The 17,534-nt window shown below is 34.3% G+C and overlaps 1 protein-coding gene across 4 annotated transcripts in view; it reads left to right on the top strand.

Annotated features, from left to right (window-relative positions):
- The window catches only part of LOC100161686 (nucleolysin TIAR), a 356,777-nt gene that overhangs the window by 218,843 nt on the left and 120,400 nt on the right, over nt 1-17,534 (top strand). Inside the window, exon 1 of one of the 4 annotated variants that reach the window (XM_003245652.4) lies at nt 13,523-14,440. The exons of the other annotated variants lie outside the window; for them this stretch is intronic. Within the exon in view, the coding sequence (XP_003245700.1) occupies nt 14,263-14,440 (178 nt within the window). The 5' untranslated portion in view covers nt 13,523-14,262. Of the gene's footprint in view, nt 1-13,522; nt 14,441-17,534 lie in introns of those variants that run through there. 4 annotated transcript variants of the gene reach the window in all.

Below are 17,534 nucleotides of genomic sequence, written 5' to 3'. Positions count from 1 at the left end.
CGCAATCACGTGATTAAAGTTGTATTTGGTATTAGCAATAAAATATTTATCCATGAAAAAGAAATTATTATCGTGCAAGTCTGTTTTATCTTCGACACCTCATCCGTTTGGTCCAAAAAATCGTCTTAAATGGCTGCTGGTGTAGATGGTATATTATAATAATAAACATATTATTATATATTATAATATACATGATGATTCACCAAACATGCTCACCCCTATTTTTTCTTTTACTAATTTAATTATTAAAACTCTGATTTTCGAAATTGTTAAATATACTCAAAGACCATGACTTACATTTTTAACTTACAGTTTTATTGTGCTACTGTGAGTGTTTTGCAGAAGTACAAAATTGTGTTTTTCTGAATGTGAATACCCAATTTTTTTCTGTAAATTATAAAGTTTATAATTTTTTCAAAACTTTTGATTTTTTTAATTCAAAATTTGAACAATTTGGATAAAAATGTACAAACTACAAAATATAAACCAAATGTTATATTATTTGATCCAGTATTTGTAAACTATAAATTTACATATAAATTATTAAAATTTTAATATCAACACATTTACCCATATAATCCTAACCATTTATTATAAACCTATTACTCTTAGTGTATAGAGTTCAACAACTCAAAAACTACAGGTTCTTATTTGGATTTTGGTACTTCAAATTTTTCAGAAGAGTTCAACTAGAAGCTCATATCTACACAAGACATTCCTTTTGTATCACAAAAAATCTTAAAAAAAATAAAATAATATAGTGGTTAGAACGTACATTAAAAAATTACAAAAATCAGATTTTGAATAACTATATTATTGAAGAAGAAAAGGTAAATGTGCAATCTGCATGCTTAGTGAATCACCCTGTATATAATATATTTGTGCATGTATAGCGACAATGAGTCGCTAACGAGCGAGAAAATTAGTTTCGGAGAGATCGTGATATTTTAAGAAAAAAAACCGACGAAATTCGTTCACCTGCGTCTGCTCTCCTCGTCCGCCATCGTTGCTTATTTAATCGTTCGCGCGTTAATTAGGCTCCTTATTATTTCAAGTTGTAATAATAATATAATATATACGTGCGACTGCGACTCTCTGGACACTACACTTCCGTTCACCCCGCCATCCCGCCTGGCATCATCATCGTCGTCGTCGTCTCCGTAAATATTTGTTTTTTCTTCTCCTCTTTTATTTTCTCAACATATTATGATGTTGTTATACCTATACAAATATTATAATATTATATAAATTCGTGTCTCTGCCCTCCGCTCACGCGGAGCCCCTTCCGCCCATCAACTCCACCATATCACCCTAGGCAGCGCCATTTCTGTTTCCAGTTAAACGGATCCAGACTTATAATTAAGCGCGAAAACTAGCCGGGTTTTCTTTTCTTTCCGCCACCCCGGAGTTCCGGTGATTAAGAGTAGCAAGCCGGAAGCCCCGACGTCGTCAGCGCCTTTGCTACTGCGGTCGTTATCGTCGTGGCCGTCACCAAAACGTGTAAATAACGTTCCTGAGGACCATCAGAAATTGCTCGCTTATCATATGGAAATATTTACCAACGCGAGTAATAATAATAATAATAATGATAGTGATATTACTATTAGACATTAGTAATAATAGTTGGCACATCGAAACCGCTTCGGCGGGACTACTCTTTGACGAATAAAGTGTACAATATAGTATTAGTATGTAATATATATTCGATTTTTCCCCGACTCTATGCGATTTCCTCCTAGGTCGATATTATTATTTATAACACACACGCAATCTTAATTACAACGAATATTATTGTGTTTTTGACTCGTATATATTATTACGATTTTACAACTACCAATATAATCGGACCATAAAAACAAAGAGCCTCAAACATAGTCGCGTCATTCGCGTAGGTAGGTATATTATAATACATACATCGACTTCGATTGGTTGTAAAATCAGTATTAACGTTTTCTTTCTTAATAACATCACTATGAACCAGGCACAGACGTCCTGGGAGGTCGTTTAGATGCGACGTTTCAATAATAATAATAATAAACACAATCATAAAATTATAATTTGTATGTTATTACAGTACAGTTATATAGTTTTTTTTTTTGATTTTAACATCGAAATAACATATTATCCACATAGACAAGTATATTAGTCTGCATTGACCTGATTTAAATAGCTTCCACGTGGGATTGTATTTCGTAGAATAGTACTTTCATGCATACATCGCACCATTATACACATAATAATTTATACTGTGTAAATACTGGTTTAAATATTAAAACTGAACATTATTTCACGTCAAATCCATTATAATTTGGTAGTCTGATATATTGTATTATAGTTGCAATATATTATAATAATATTATGCTCTATTTGTAGTTTGTAAACTAAACATACGTATAATTGTGTTGTATTTTAATATTAACCGTACTTATATACACATAGTTTTGCGTAACTATCGTACGAATATATCTGTAGTTTTGGTATACAAATGATAAAATATACAAACATTTACGAAACTATATCAAAAACAAAAACGGACCGTTATATTCAAGTAACTGATATTAAAAATATACATATATATATATATAATATACCTACCCGCTCGGTTTACTAACGTTTTTTAATATAAAATAATCATAAAATATTAAGCATGTAAGATTAAGAGAATATATAAAAGGAAATTAAGAGCGAGATAGTTTAAATAGATAGGTATAGGGCAACACTAAAAAGGAAACGAAGGATTCATTAAGAATTATGTTCCTGGTACAACATTTTTAATTAGTAAGTAAATGGAAAATAGTTATATTGTTGTAATATGCAATTCCTCTGGGGAAAGGAGCCGCCATTACGATTAATTTTGTTCATGGGCAGCTTTTAATCCGGGCCCCGTTCGAACACTCAGTATTATAAAATATAATAATACGCAAAGAGGGAACTTTTTGTTTTATCTAGTTGTTGGCTGAAGATGCGAGATTTAATGTTATTAAACGTCATATTGTTATTATAATTGTTATGACTTTAATCCATACAAATTAAAATTTACATACGTATATTAGCTATGAAAATATTTACTGAGAGTAATGATGTTTTGTATTCCTATATTTTTAACCTTGCGGCTATTTTGAATTGTTCGCGATGTTATCATGGTTATTTTTATGAATAAATTCCGACTGGTGAAAAGAAAAAAATTCACCGAGTATCTTGTCAAGTAAAAATATGATCTAAAATATAATACTGGTCCAAGTAATCCCTTCACCGCGCCACCACGCGATACTATTCCCTTGCGAGAACAAAATTCATTACAGAGTTCGGAAAGTTGCATGAAAAATTGGTTATCATTTTATTTATTACTGTTTATGTCGGGCACACAATCTCTCCACCGAAATTGAGTAATATGTTTACAAACAAGATGTTACGCGCGCGTTGTAGGTGGCTCGAATTTCGCACCAGGAAAATAACTAAATTATGAAAAATATAATACACGTCACGGTGCAGACTGCAGTGTAATACCTAAACAGTAAACCTACCGCTAAGCAGTCGCGAATAATTATTTCCGAAAAATGCAGCTGTTATTGTTGCATAATATAGTAGTAGTAGGTATATTATAACACATTAATCCAGTGCAGCGTTTAGAACATTGCGACATAATAATTATTATACTATTGCAATATAAATGTATTATTATACTGTGAGCAATTTTTTTTTTCGCGAAAAGCGGTATCGTTAGACATTTTTATGTGACGGTTGTTTTTAACTGCAGCAGCAGTCTTCAACGTACTCACATCATCATTATTATTGTAATGACGGAAAAAGTTCTACACCAAACAGTCGCGTCCATTCGGTGCAATATTGTTTATATCGAATAATGTCGTACGCGTTCTTAACTTTCAATCGGTCGCCCATAATAATGTCACATCTTAAAATATGGAGACGCCGTTACAAATGTCTCGAGATAACGACGAATCTTCCTAATATTGTGTGTGGTTAGTATCCGTTATTTACATGTTTACATCTATCGTAAACGGCGAATCGGAACATGTTTCATTGCATCGTTGCAGTAAGCCGAAACAGCTGAACCGTCCGCCAAAGTCAACCGTGTCGTGTTTGAAAATATTGATATGTACCCCACGTGAATCAGTAATTGTTAACAATCAGTAAGGTGTTTGTTTTGTGACAAAAAATAGAAGTACCGTAAGTAGGATGGCGCACAACTCGTAATATTACGCCTCCAAGCTGCCGTAAAGAAATTTCAGGAAAGTTGTTTTAAAATTGTTATTTCGTCTATAGTCTATTTTAACGACCGAAAATACACCAGTATATTATACTTGTTTATTATTTTGACGTGCAACTATAAAAATTTAATTCGAAATTTGATTCAAAAGCTCTTTTCGGGTTCAGTTCGATGACGTTGAACGAAATTTTCGGTTTGAGCTATTCATCGCACCAAGTGGTTTGGGATATGATTAAAAAATTCGGTTCGAGACCATATTTTTGATTTCCACCCAATTCTAGGAAAAATCAGTGCATTAGACTTACAAAATATATGTATTGTTTTTTAACGAAGTTCACGGTTCACAATAATCTTACCATTTGTCGTCAGAGCGGTGACTTGCAGGCCATATATATTATTATTTTCTTCTCGTTCGCCAAACCCATTCGCCGTCGTAACTTGCGTGTCTTTTCGCATGTTTCGTTGTTACTAATATAATAATATTACTAAAATAAAATATAACATCGTCGCCACGAGCATAACATTATACCTATATGGTATTCGGCAAGTCGGCTATCGCGCAAGTTTTAATAATTTCGTCATAATGGCGTAAACGTGTAACCGCAACCGCCTATATACCATAGTGTTATAATATAATATTATCATATATTATTATTATAAACGCACGGTGGGCAGGTAAACGAAGACGACCGGCGCGGCGGTGAGTCTAACCTCCTCCGTCCACCCTACACTCGTCGTCTCCCTGTCCACAACACCTTACACGTCGTGTAACAAATACGACTCGTGTAGTTGTCGTTGTATGGGTAACGACGTAGCCGCCGCGTTTTATAATGCCCAACACAAGATGTCAACCCATCTCGTGTGCCCGGCCCGGTGTCGTGTACTTGTGTGTACACTGTCATATATTATTATCACCGTGACACGATATTATAATATTATATAGGTTAACATATTATAGCATACATATCATACGCGCGTTGTGTTTTATCGTGTCACACTCGTCTAAGTATGATTTACAAGGCTCATCGTGCACCAGCTTGCTAAAAAAAAAAAACACTGTATACCATATCATATTTTATTATAATATTCTCAATAATATTATTGTCACGGTGCTTAACACATATTATTATTATTATCATTACGATATACCATTGATATACCTGTTTCTAATAACCATATTACGGATAAATCGAGTATCGGTATTGAATCTCATCATCCTGTCGAGTGTGTGTGATACAGTGTGTAGAAATCGAAAGATGCATTATAACTGCCGCTGTCTAACTATAACCGAACCGCATAATACGAGTACATAACAACAATAGTTCGATACCACTTAACGTCCGTAGATTATATTATTATAGATACTATAATAGCACGTTTGTTATTAGGTAGGTACACGTTTTTAATTGACGCACAATTACGTTTACCCTAAACATGTCAATCTCGGGACTCGGGAGACTCGTCTACATGGTGTAGTAGCGTGCGTATACCAATCACGTTTATCTATAGCTTGGTAATATATAGCTCGGTATGTACAACAGGAACAACGCATTTTATTATTATTGTCATCAGCTCATATTATATTCAGTGGTTCCCGAACACATTATTACGGTGCATCGTGTTTGTCTGGTTGAGGCTTATAACTGCATAATGGCATATAATATATTATTATTATATTTTTGTAGATGACAGATGGACGGACAGCTGATAATATCCGTGTGACGCTCGACGGTCGTGGTTTTGTCATATACGAATCGTAATCGTCGTCGACAAGCTATCGTACCCTCAATGTAAAAATAATAATATTATTGTAATACCCGATTTAAACGTTCATGCAGTACAACGCTTACGCTGGGTCTAAAGCCCTACAGTTCCCGGCGGGCTGTTGGAAAAGTAATTCCGACGTGCACAAAGTTTTACACAAGAATATGCGTTGTCGACTGCCCGGGCCGTCCGGGTGACTTTAAACCCGACCGCGATGCTAACCCACGACTCTCTTAAGTCGTGGTATTAACCACGTAAAACTCCGGGGCGCGGGTTATCGAACCCAATGTATTATGCTAAACAGTCCCGCGAAAACCGTACCGGCAGCCGTGTGATTTCCGAAGGGGAGACAACATTTACTGCAGCCGCGCCGCGTCCCCAAACGCGTTTTCGCCCTCCTCCTCCTCCTCGTCCTCCCCCCTCCACGCAACTACACACCCGAATGTCCTTTTCAGTCCCTTTACCGAATAAATGACAATGGTATATGATAATTACATTATCGTTCGATCTAACCGAAAACGCGTCACCTGTATCCTATACCTATATATTTTAATATCTATACGAGCGTTTAATAAGATGGAACGCAAACAAACGATTTTTTTTTTTCAAATCGCGCCTATCGTGAACGGGATCTCTTTAAAAGCGACGTCCGCGACACAAAATATTTGTACAAATTGACGTTGCACTATCCGATAAACTTCGTTTAACGTTTAACAACGGTCGCCATTCACTTTCAACGCGTTTCGTGTAAGTATAATATTAAATTGTGCGATGCGTTCCCGCATTGTAATATACGTATTATATTAGTAGGTATCATGGTGAAGAAGAGCATTACGTCGATCGACTATTATTATTACGTTGTCGATGATGACAACTCGAGATATTTGTAGGTAGGTACAGAAAAAAAATATACGACCGCAGAACACATAATTTTTGTAACTCACAATCGACTCGCACGCGTGCATTAATAACATATAATATTATAATATAGTATTCCACTCAGGTAATGCATATTGTTTACTCGAGTTGCGAGGGATGCATAACGTTGATTTCCGTTTTGATTGAATCGATTTCTACCGTGTTTCGACCTAAACAATTGTAACCGAACACCGATTTGTTCGAATCATCAACGTAGTGCCTAATATACAAATTGTTCTCTCAATAAGTCGAGTTTTAAAAACACATCGTGTGCCAATCTCGCGTGCGTTTAATATTATTATACAACGTTTATGTCGATTTCGTTCCAACATCTCATATTTTAGTTTTTCACATCAGCTATTTAATGAATCCAATATTTTAGTTCTTCGTTCTATCACATTACCTACCATATTATTATCTGATAACACTTTTCTACGTACAGTGTATAAAATGCATAGCAGTGTGTTGTTTATCTTCACCGTTAGTTCACTCTTTGACAAAAAGGAATGTGTCGTCATCGCCGTGCTTTGTCACACAATCATCTAATATCCATAACGCTAAAGTTTTCAAACGATCAGTCATTTACGAAACTGGTACATTTAGAAAGTTCAGCTTAGCCTATTGTCTTGAAAAATGCTTAACGTTTTACCATATTTCGAGAGACTATATAGCAAACTGGAATTTTACTTATTCGTTACGTCATAACCTAAACTCTTACATTACAAACTTGGGCATTCTACCAAACGATTTGGCAATGTCAATAATTTTCATTTCATAAAAAATAAATTTCAGTCTTCATGGATTCTAATGTCCTGGAATGGTCTATAAAAAATACTGCAATATTAAATTAAAATATTTAAGTTATTAGTCTTGAACAATGACAATTTTAAAATTATAAAACTATATGAGATTGTTACAGTATGTAATTAGTCAAAAATAGGTTCAACACGTCATAATATTATATAGGTACACGAATATTTTTTATTATTACAGTTTTAAAACAAGCATATTACAATACCTTTATTAAATGTGTGATAAAAATTGAATAATACTATACTATTCTATTAAAAGTTGGTGAAACCGTACATGAAATTTTGTATAAGTTTCGAATACATTGCATTTTTCTTTTCATCCAAATTTAGTTGCTCATTTTAGGTTCTCAGTAATTGATCTCCTCTCAACACTAGTATGTATTCAATCTTTACGTCCAAGCGTTGAGTAATTATTATTAATCACTCGGTAATTAAATATTTTATTAATAGCTAAACTGTATAAAATATATTTATGTATGAAGGGTATTAAACATAAGTATAGTTTAGCACACTATGAAGGATAAACAATATCAATCATCATTTAAAATATCATAAAACGCATCGCGTCGATGAAACTCGGCTAACCAGTATAACGCATTTTAGGTGTTCTGTCGTCGAGTCTACGAAAGGGTTGGAATATAATTGTAAATACGTTCTGTGTCTCGGACGCTAATATAATAATATATTATTCACGTACTATAACAGTCGTTATAGGTTTTGGAACTAACGTAATGTTCGCAAACCATGATGGGGTAGCTAATAAATTATCTACCGCTATTGCTGAAAGTCTTATCGGCATAATTCTATAATATTATTTTGATACCTACGGCTACGGCGTACGTATATTATGATATTAAATGATGTGCTGAAAAATAAAACGTGTTTTTTCGTTGGATAAAATTTTATGAACTTTCCGTTCCTGAATTGATTTACACTTCGATTGAACATACTATATAGATTATTACATAATTTAAACCACATGATAAATAGACGCACAAGTAAATACCATTTGACTCGATTTACATATAGGTATATATATATACATATACATACCATATACATAATATTATAATATGTACCGTCTACGTATCTACGTCTGTACAAAGCACAAAATATCAAAATATTATAATGATCCGTCGACGCATTTTATGTATAAAACGTGTTATGATTAATGTTCACATCATTCGAATCAATATGCCGAGCGATGTACCAATTTTATTATTATCATACACGTGTAGCAGCATTATACAGCAGACATCGTAGCTGTTGTCTCACACGCGGTCAATGTTGCGTGGCGTGTAGGTATAGAGCGAGACGCGGCCCATGTGCTGGAAAAAGTTTTCCTTTATTTCTGGGGATGAAATTTCATTGCCTCAGCAGGTGATGATAATATCAAACACACACACACACACATATATGTACGTATAGAACTATGTACGCCGGCCGAGTCCGATACGATCATGGCAGTTGTGTCGGTGTAGTCGGGTTTTTGTCTTAAGAAAAATCCCGAAATCAATGGTCTCACCGGTGCACAAAGACGTGTGTGGTGGTAGTGATAGGGGGTGAGGGGGATGATGGTTTGTTAGTTTTCCTCCATCCACACCCACGCCCGTCATCTGTGTATAGCATCGGACCCATTCGGATGTAAAGCTTATAAATTGCTGATAGCCATCCCACAAAACCAAGCAATCCTGTTCTCTGTACCCGATTTTTCCTACTACTACTAATACTACTACTACAACTACTACTGATGCTGCTACTTCTGTTATACTATATATATATATATATATATAGTGGGAGATTCTCAACTCGCCTTCACTGCCTCTTCTCAGTCGTCGTCGTTCTTTCGGTCTCCAAGTCTATCTCACTTTCATTCTCGATCTTTCTCGTATAAAGGCACACACACACACACACACATGTAAGGTTTTGGCGTTTTGACAAAATCGCACGCATGCGTGACCCTAGACAGAACCGCGCGGATATAGAGGGCAAGACAGACGCGGACGGAAGACTGGGCGCACGCGAAACGAGAATGAGAGAATCTAAAATCATCGTACAAAAGGATTCGTGGGACTGCCGCAGTACCAACCACCTCACCCCGCCACCTAGCGAACAGAAATCGGCCTAAGGGTGTACACATAACACCAATAATATCTGTCATCCCTTGTCACGGTTAAATGGACTCATAAATCGCACGAAAAATTACTTATTGTTGCCGCTCCCACCACCTATCCCGCAACCGAACGTATACGACGACGACGCGACGGTTTTAAGAGCAAAAGCACGCTATCGATGTTTCGTTGGGACCCATATAATACATATCGATTGAAAAACGGACACACTATATATTCAAACGGCTTCTATAACATTCTCGTCGACTTCCAAATATTAATATATATTTATATATGTGTGTATAAGATAGTATGCCGTATATTATATATTGGCGTTATGTCGAATGGAAATTTACGAAAGATAATATACATCCTAGTAATAATAAAACATATCCACTTTATTTATTGACCACACAGCCTCTGTAGATTATCATAATAACCCACGGTTGACTTTGGTATTAAAAAAATTATTTATTACATTATTTATTATACACATATATTATATACAAATGTTATGCTAAGGATCACAAAATGTTTTAAATTATACCGCTTTTCACTATATATAGTTTGTTTGAAATCGAATTTATTTGATGAGTCATATTGAATGTTTGCGCTTGAAGCACAGGAATATAAAATCGAGTGCATCATGAGACAAAACGGTTGTCACGGAGTGCAGAATATTATCATATTATAATAAAAACAAAAATGAACAGATTTTATTTGTTCAATATTGGTTAAACACTGTCACAAACTCTAAACAAATATAAAACATATTTTAATTACAAATTGGGAACGTTTAAAACGTTTATTACGACACAATAATAACTAATTTATACCGCAGAGTTTTATTCATCAAATAAACCTCTTTTCCTGCCATTTTGTTTTATTTCAAATTTAAATATTGCGTTTTAACTGTATGTCATAAAATTCTCTACGGTATAGTGTCTACAGTACCTTGCTGGTATGTTCAACTTGCCAGTTCTTTGGAACATTAACACATAAACATCAAAAGTAGTGATTCGTTTTCTTTTGTAACGTCTGGTGCTCAATGCTTAATGTTACCCGAACACGCCAATTTCATTATTATTCTTGTATTATCTGATTTACTTCCACATGTTTTCAAATTACTCGCTTTTCGAATTTTTTCCGCCTTCATGCTTGCCAAACCCCTGGGTGATTGATTTAATGACGTGTACTTGTACATGTTTTAATATTAATTAACTGACTAATTTCTGCAAATTTTTATTTTTCATTAATGTTAGGTTAGGTACAATGATTTATCGTAAAAATGTGTTAGCATAATATGCAGACAATTATTTTTCGAATTATTATTTAATAAGCCGAATATAAAATTGACGAATCAATCTAAGTCTAGACTTTTAGTGTATACGAATAATTCAAATATCAACTATATATGTATTATCATGATTCATGGACCACACATATATATTATTATTATAATAACCATAAAGACTATAATTTACTATGCAAGTTACATACCTACCTAATACTCAGCTAATACATTTACATAGCGTGCATGTAGGTACCTACCGATAAACGTTTGTCTGCAGTGTAAGAACTTACTGATTTATGAAAAATAAGCAAATTCATTTCGATATATTGTAAACCACGTGGAAACGAATGAAACACCGTGTTGAACACACGTTCTTTACTGGGTCATTTGTAGTTTTTGGCACGGGGGTCATGGAGGAAGTTGCCGATATTATAGGGAGGTCAGGTGCATGCCCGTGAACTAAATCCTAACTCGGAAGTTGGGACATACACTTTTACTGTCTTGTCAGTCTTGCCAGTTTTACATATTTGTAATGTGTGATTTTAATGGATTCATATTTTCATAAAAGTATTTTAATCAACCTATATAAATGATATTATGTTTAAAAAAATATATTGTACAAAAACATTGGTTTAATAAAATATTATTAAGTATTACGTATACATTATTTTAAGTATCTACATAATATTTGACTTAAATATCATTACACATTTAAATTAATATTTCAGTACCTACTTTATATTATAATGAATGCAGTTTGTTTGATTATATTTTTACAACGTAGAAGTGTATAACTATAATTATTATACATTTTAATGGTTCATTTGAATCGATAGGTCACGGGCAATGTCTATACTAAATACAATATTAATGAGTTCCAATAATTATAATAAGTTTACTTATTTTTGTGGAATATTTTTCAGACTAGTGATTCAATTTTTTTTTTGGAAATTACTCGTCCATATAATAATGATGATAATAATAATAATAATAATAATAATAATAATAATAGAAAACAATCATGACTATACATCATACATATTATACTAGGTATATTATATTAATTTATTATTTGTAAAATATAATATAATATAATATTATTAAAATATAGGTTTATAAAAAGTAGCTTAAAAATCGTAATTTAACAGTAAACTGCTTACTTGTATACTAAAATGCTGAAATGTATACTTGTAAGCTAAGATATATTATGTCAGTTACCTCCTACCTACGTTTTCACTACTCTACTTGATATTCATATTTCAATAGTTAGTTATAGACTTATAGTGATATGTGTTTTGTGTATTAAGATAAGTATTTATATTTGTTTCTCATTTACTTGTCTTAGAGACGATTATGTAAATGTATGTTGCTTTACTCTGCCGTCGCCACTTGCCGTCTAAATGTTAATTTTGTTGGGAATACTAATATCAACTTTAGTCAGTATACATAAATTACCCAAAGTAATTACAAACTAAAATAATAAACTACAATTGGGGAAAAAAATACATGGCTTTTATTCTGGAAATCGCGGGTGTATGTATAAATTGTATATGTGAAAATTTGAAAACTCCAAAAAAAAAAAAAAAATAATAATAATAATAATAATAATAGTAGAATTTCAGCTTAAGTTAGGAGTGACGAACCATGATGGCTGTGGCTATTGGTGCGTATGAATTGTGGTAGCGGTGTATTTATTATATGATGGTGAACATTGTCTGTTATCTTAATACAACAAACGAGTTTACTCAATAACATGCATCGATGTTCGATATTGTTATCGTCGTTTAAAATAATAATAATCCTATGTCATATATTTTAACTGCGCGTCGAGTCACCGTGTATCATCAATTATATTTCAATGACTATTTGCCGTGCAAGCGTTGCACCGTCATCAATATTGTATTACAGTTATAATAATAATCATAATGCGCTGAACGACGATAGTTATAATATTATTTAAAAAGTGAAATCATTCAAATCATATTATTACACAGAGTCGTTTTTTATTATTCGGAAAACTATTAGCTTGTAAAAGTTGACCTGTTTAAATACACACGACCGGGTGCCTGAGAAAATGAATACAATTATTTTTATTTTTATACAATTTTATCCTGGTCGCAATAATAATGTTATTTATAGATAAATACCATTTTATATTTGCAGAGTTTAGCGAAAATCATGCACACGTGTGTGTTGGGTGTGTGTAGCGGTAGACAGGCATGCAGCGGTAAGGGATTTAAAATAAAGACTACACGTCATTGAGTATATGACACTGACCGAGGGATGTATGTGTGTGTGTGAGAGTTTATACGAGATAGAGGGATAGATAGACGAAGAGAGATAGATACATAAAAAGAGAAGGATAGAGGGAGGAGGGAAGAGAGACAGAAAGGGATAGAGTGAGAGAGAGAAGGGAAAAAGAGTGAGTTAGCGAAGAAGGGCGGTGGGGAAAACAAAAAATAAGTCCAAAATCGTTCGTGTAACCGTTTGAACGAGGTCAAGAACTTCGTCGGGGTGTTAAAAGAAAAAAAAACGATTCAGAGGCGGTCTAAAAAAAATGAGGAAAAAGTCACCCCAATATAATACACGGACGTACGCATTATAAATTGTATACGGTCGTCTTTGGCGGCGAAACAATGGGGTAGAGGGCGCTACGGTCTGCGGTGGCGGTGGTGGACTCGCGTATAGTCGTTGGCTGCCGCGGTGCCGCGCTGCCCCGCCACAGAGGGGTTGTTTGGCCGCCACCGCCGTAGCGTCAGTCCGAACGCAGTCGTCCCGTCGTCGCGACCTCTGCCGCTCGTCGTCGCCGCCGCAGCAGCCGCCGTTGCCTTCGTCGTCAGCACCGTACAATCATCACACCGTGGGGACAGTCTTAGCCGGAATCGCAACGAATCTCGACCAACACCCGAAACCATCGAACGTGTCTCTATACCGCCCGTGATCAAGTACGCGAGAGATTGATCGACGACAAACATGTCGGCGAAACGGAGGTGAATCGATATAACACGAAAAGCCGAAATATCAAAAGTAAAACACGTCCCGCCGAGTGCCCACCGAGGAGTCACATCCACAGTCGTCGTTCCGCCCGTGTCGTCGTACAACCCGAAGATTTACGCTTACCCGCCCGCCGCCGCTATGTTGGCCATGTCCACGTTGATGATGCCCGCGGCAACAGTGACCACCATGACCAACCCGGCGCCCATAGCGATCGCTCAACCTTCCAAGTTCGAACCCAAGTACATACTCAGCCACAACCCACCCCCGCAGATGACGGCCACCGCAGTGGTGCCCCAGATGACCATCAACAAATCAGGTACGACGACGATTTATAATAATATACGGTCGCAATTATTAAAGGCACCTAATATTGATAATAACATTATTATATTATTATAACGTAATATTCTTAACGACGTAAACGAAAATAATTAAATAATACGTCCTACTACCGTGGTATCATTGACCGCACGGCTGTTTGCGGTTATCGGTCGCTGTTATAGCCGTCGAATATAATAGTATTATTATAAAGCACGGAAACGCTGTTACGGCTCGAATATTATACTTCGGCCGATCACGGGTACCTACTATAATAATTAATGTACGTTTTGTACCGTCTCGGCGATCATTTCGCGCGGGCGCCGCCAACGCCACGCGACCGGAACAGCTGCCGGTATCGCCGTCTACCGTGGTGGTGGTAGTAGTAGTAGTAGTCGTCGTCGTGGTATTATATACTTGCGCGGCGGCGTCGCGGAGCGGGGTACACCGGTCGCTACCGCCGCCACAACCGCTGCCGTCGCCGACGCCGCCACCGCCGCCCGTTGTTTTCGTAACGGTTTTCCGTCGGGTGTCTCGCCGGCCGGCGGGACGAAAAATCTTCGTTTAACTGGCTACCTCGAAATTATTCCGAAAACCTATTTCCCGACGTCGTGGTCGTCGCCGTCCAAAATTGGACGACACGACTACGCGTATCAGACATACGACGCTCTATATATTATAATGTTAAACCACGACAAATTGGTAACAAAGACGTGTGTGGGCTAGGTATTTTAGGTCCACGTTCTCTTTGTTATTTCTTGTGGGTTTTGTTTGTCTTATCTACGGGTTTCCGGTGTTGCATGTGTGTGTGTGCCAACGATGTAAAATATGCACAGAGATAAACTAATGATTTTTTTCCAAATGACATATTATTATAATATTGTGCACATAAAGGTGTAGAGAACAACGTATAAACTTTTTAGTTACTTTTTTCGGTTTAATATTATACTGATAGGCGAAATATCGGCCAAACGGTATCACCGTTTCTATATTCTGATTTTGTCCTCCCATAACAAGTTTGTTTTATGAAATAATAAATTGTCATCACTGTTGATTTAACTAAAACGTACTTTTTCCAGTTAATATAGTAGGTACAATGATTTGTTTATTAATCTTTTTACCTTTCTTGTGTTTTGTTTTTGAATGACTAATTAATAATACATTTACAAAAGTGTGTTTCATATTGTATAACATGAAAATTTCCTTAGTACACTGTTGAAAACTTTAAAATCATTCATAACTGATAATTTAATTAAAAACAACTATAGTATTATTACGTAGTTATTTAGAATACTCATCGTAACTTAACCATTTCAATTAGATATCGAAAGAAGTTTATTATTTACAAGTTGCAATTTATACCGGCTAATATTAAAATATGAATTGAAATGATGTATATATATATTATAATTATTGAATAACTAGTACCTATATTATACGTAGTACTCTTATTTAAAATGTTTGATAAAAATGTTAATACTATTAGTATTTTACGACCATAAGACTGTACAACTATTTAGTTTTTATCTTTTTTAATTTGCAATAATTTGTTAATCGTTGAATACTTTTAGTTATATTATACTTTAAGTAAATGCAACAAAAATATTTAGAAAATAAATGTTAAAAATAAAATATATTTAAAGTTATTACGGTCTGTTCGTATAGATCTTTTTTCTTTTCTTTTTAATATTAAAACAATTCTCAACAAATTAATTAACTCTATACCCGCACAACTTGGTAAAAAAAACGTATTCAATATTTTTTTAAATTATATTCCTTATTCAATTCAAATACATTAAAATCTGAGAACAAAATAGATACACTATTTTATAATATGTCAAACCAGTGATTTCGTATAACACATTTTTAAAATATATATTTTATTTGTAAGATATATATTAAAAACAAGGTACCTATTATTTTAATCAAAATGTATATTATTATTTTTTGCTCAATTTAAGAATGATACTAACTAAGTGTTTATTTTTTTATCAACTGACAATAGTTCGGTACCTATAAGTTTGATATATTTGTCATTTTTATATAGCGGTTACTATAAACGATTTAAATTACTTTTATAAACTACCTTCATATGATGAAGTCGATTAAGCTAAACGATTTGGTGTTTCATTTATTTTCACGGTTCTCCATTATTATTTTTTCAATGAGAACCAGACAGTGAAATTTTTCTCATCCGGAGACATCCATAGTTGCTAAAAGGGAGAGGGTTTAATGGCACCAGATTCCCTCCGGGGTCAAAAAACGGTGAATACAAAAAACTGTGCAAGTACACCTGCCCCTCGCGGCATATTGATTTTTGCACCCTCTTTTTCGAGCCGGTTTCGAGATATAGCTCTCATAGTTTAGTCATCTGTACCAAATTTCTCTATGGGGTTATGTTTAGTGAAAATAAAAGCAGGAAAATAACAATTACAGTTACGGCTGTAATGACATCAAACAAGCTAATTTTTAATAACTTTAAGCTACGATAATAGGCTACTTTGTATGGAAATTAGAAGATACCAGATGGCAATTTCGAGGAAAAAAACGTACGAAAACAATTTTAAAACTAAGAGGCATTACATTTGAAATGAGTGGTAGTTTTTTAGAGCTGCTGTGCGTATAATTAGGTTTACAATAAACATTTTTGTATATTTTTATGAATTTTTATTACCTGATATAACTATAAATACCTACAAAATAAACATTTTCATAAAACTATTTGAATTAGTATTAATACTGTTGGGTTTAGAGAAATATAACGTACAACAATTAATACAAATTATTATTATTATGCATCTTGAACTTTTTTATGTGAAACAAAATAAAACAAAGGTAAATTATTTTTAATTTTAATAATTTTTTAACTACCTACCTAATTTATCAAGGCTTTTATCTGGAACTAAAATTGGATTATATTCTACTAAAATAAAGTAGGTACATACAAAATATTTTAGAGTAGTTGATAAAAATTCATTTTGTTTCCAGATAAAACGCGAAATCAACAATATTTTATTAACTATAATATATTAGTGTATAATACTTTAATGGTGTTTCATAACAATAATAATAATATTCCGATGGATGAACTG

The sequence above is a fragment of the Acyrthosiphon pisum genome, chromosome A1, assembly GCF_005508785.2.
Source record: "Acyrthosiphon pisum isolate AL4f chromosome A1, pea_aphid_22Mar2018_4r6ur, whole genome shotgun sequence".
In the NCBI taxonomy this organism is placed as follows: domain Eukaryota; kingdom Metazoa; phylum Arthropoda; class Insecta; order Hemiptera; family Aphididae; genus Acyrthosiphon; species Acyrthosiphon pisum.
This window is presented reverse-complemented; position numbering and strand designations above follow the sequence as displayed.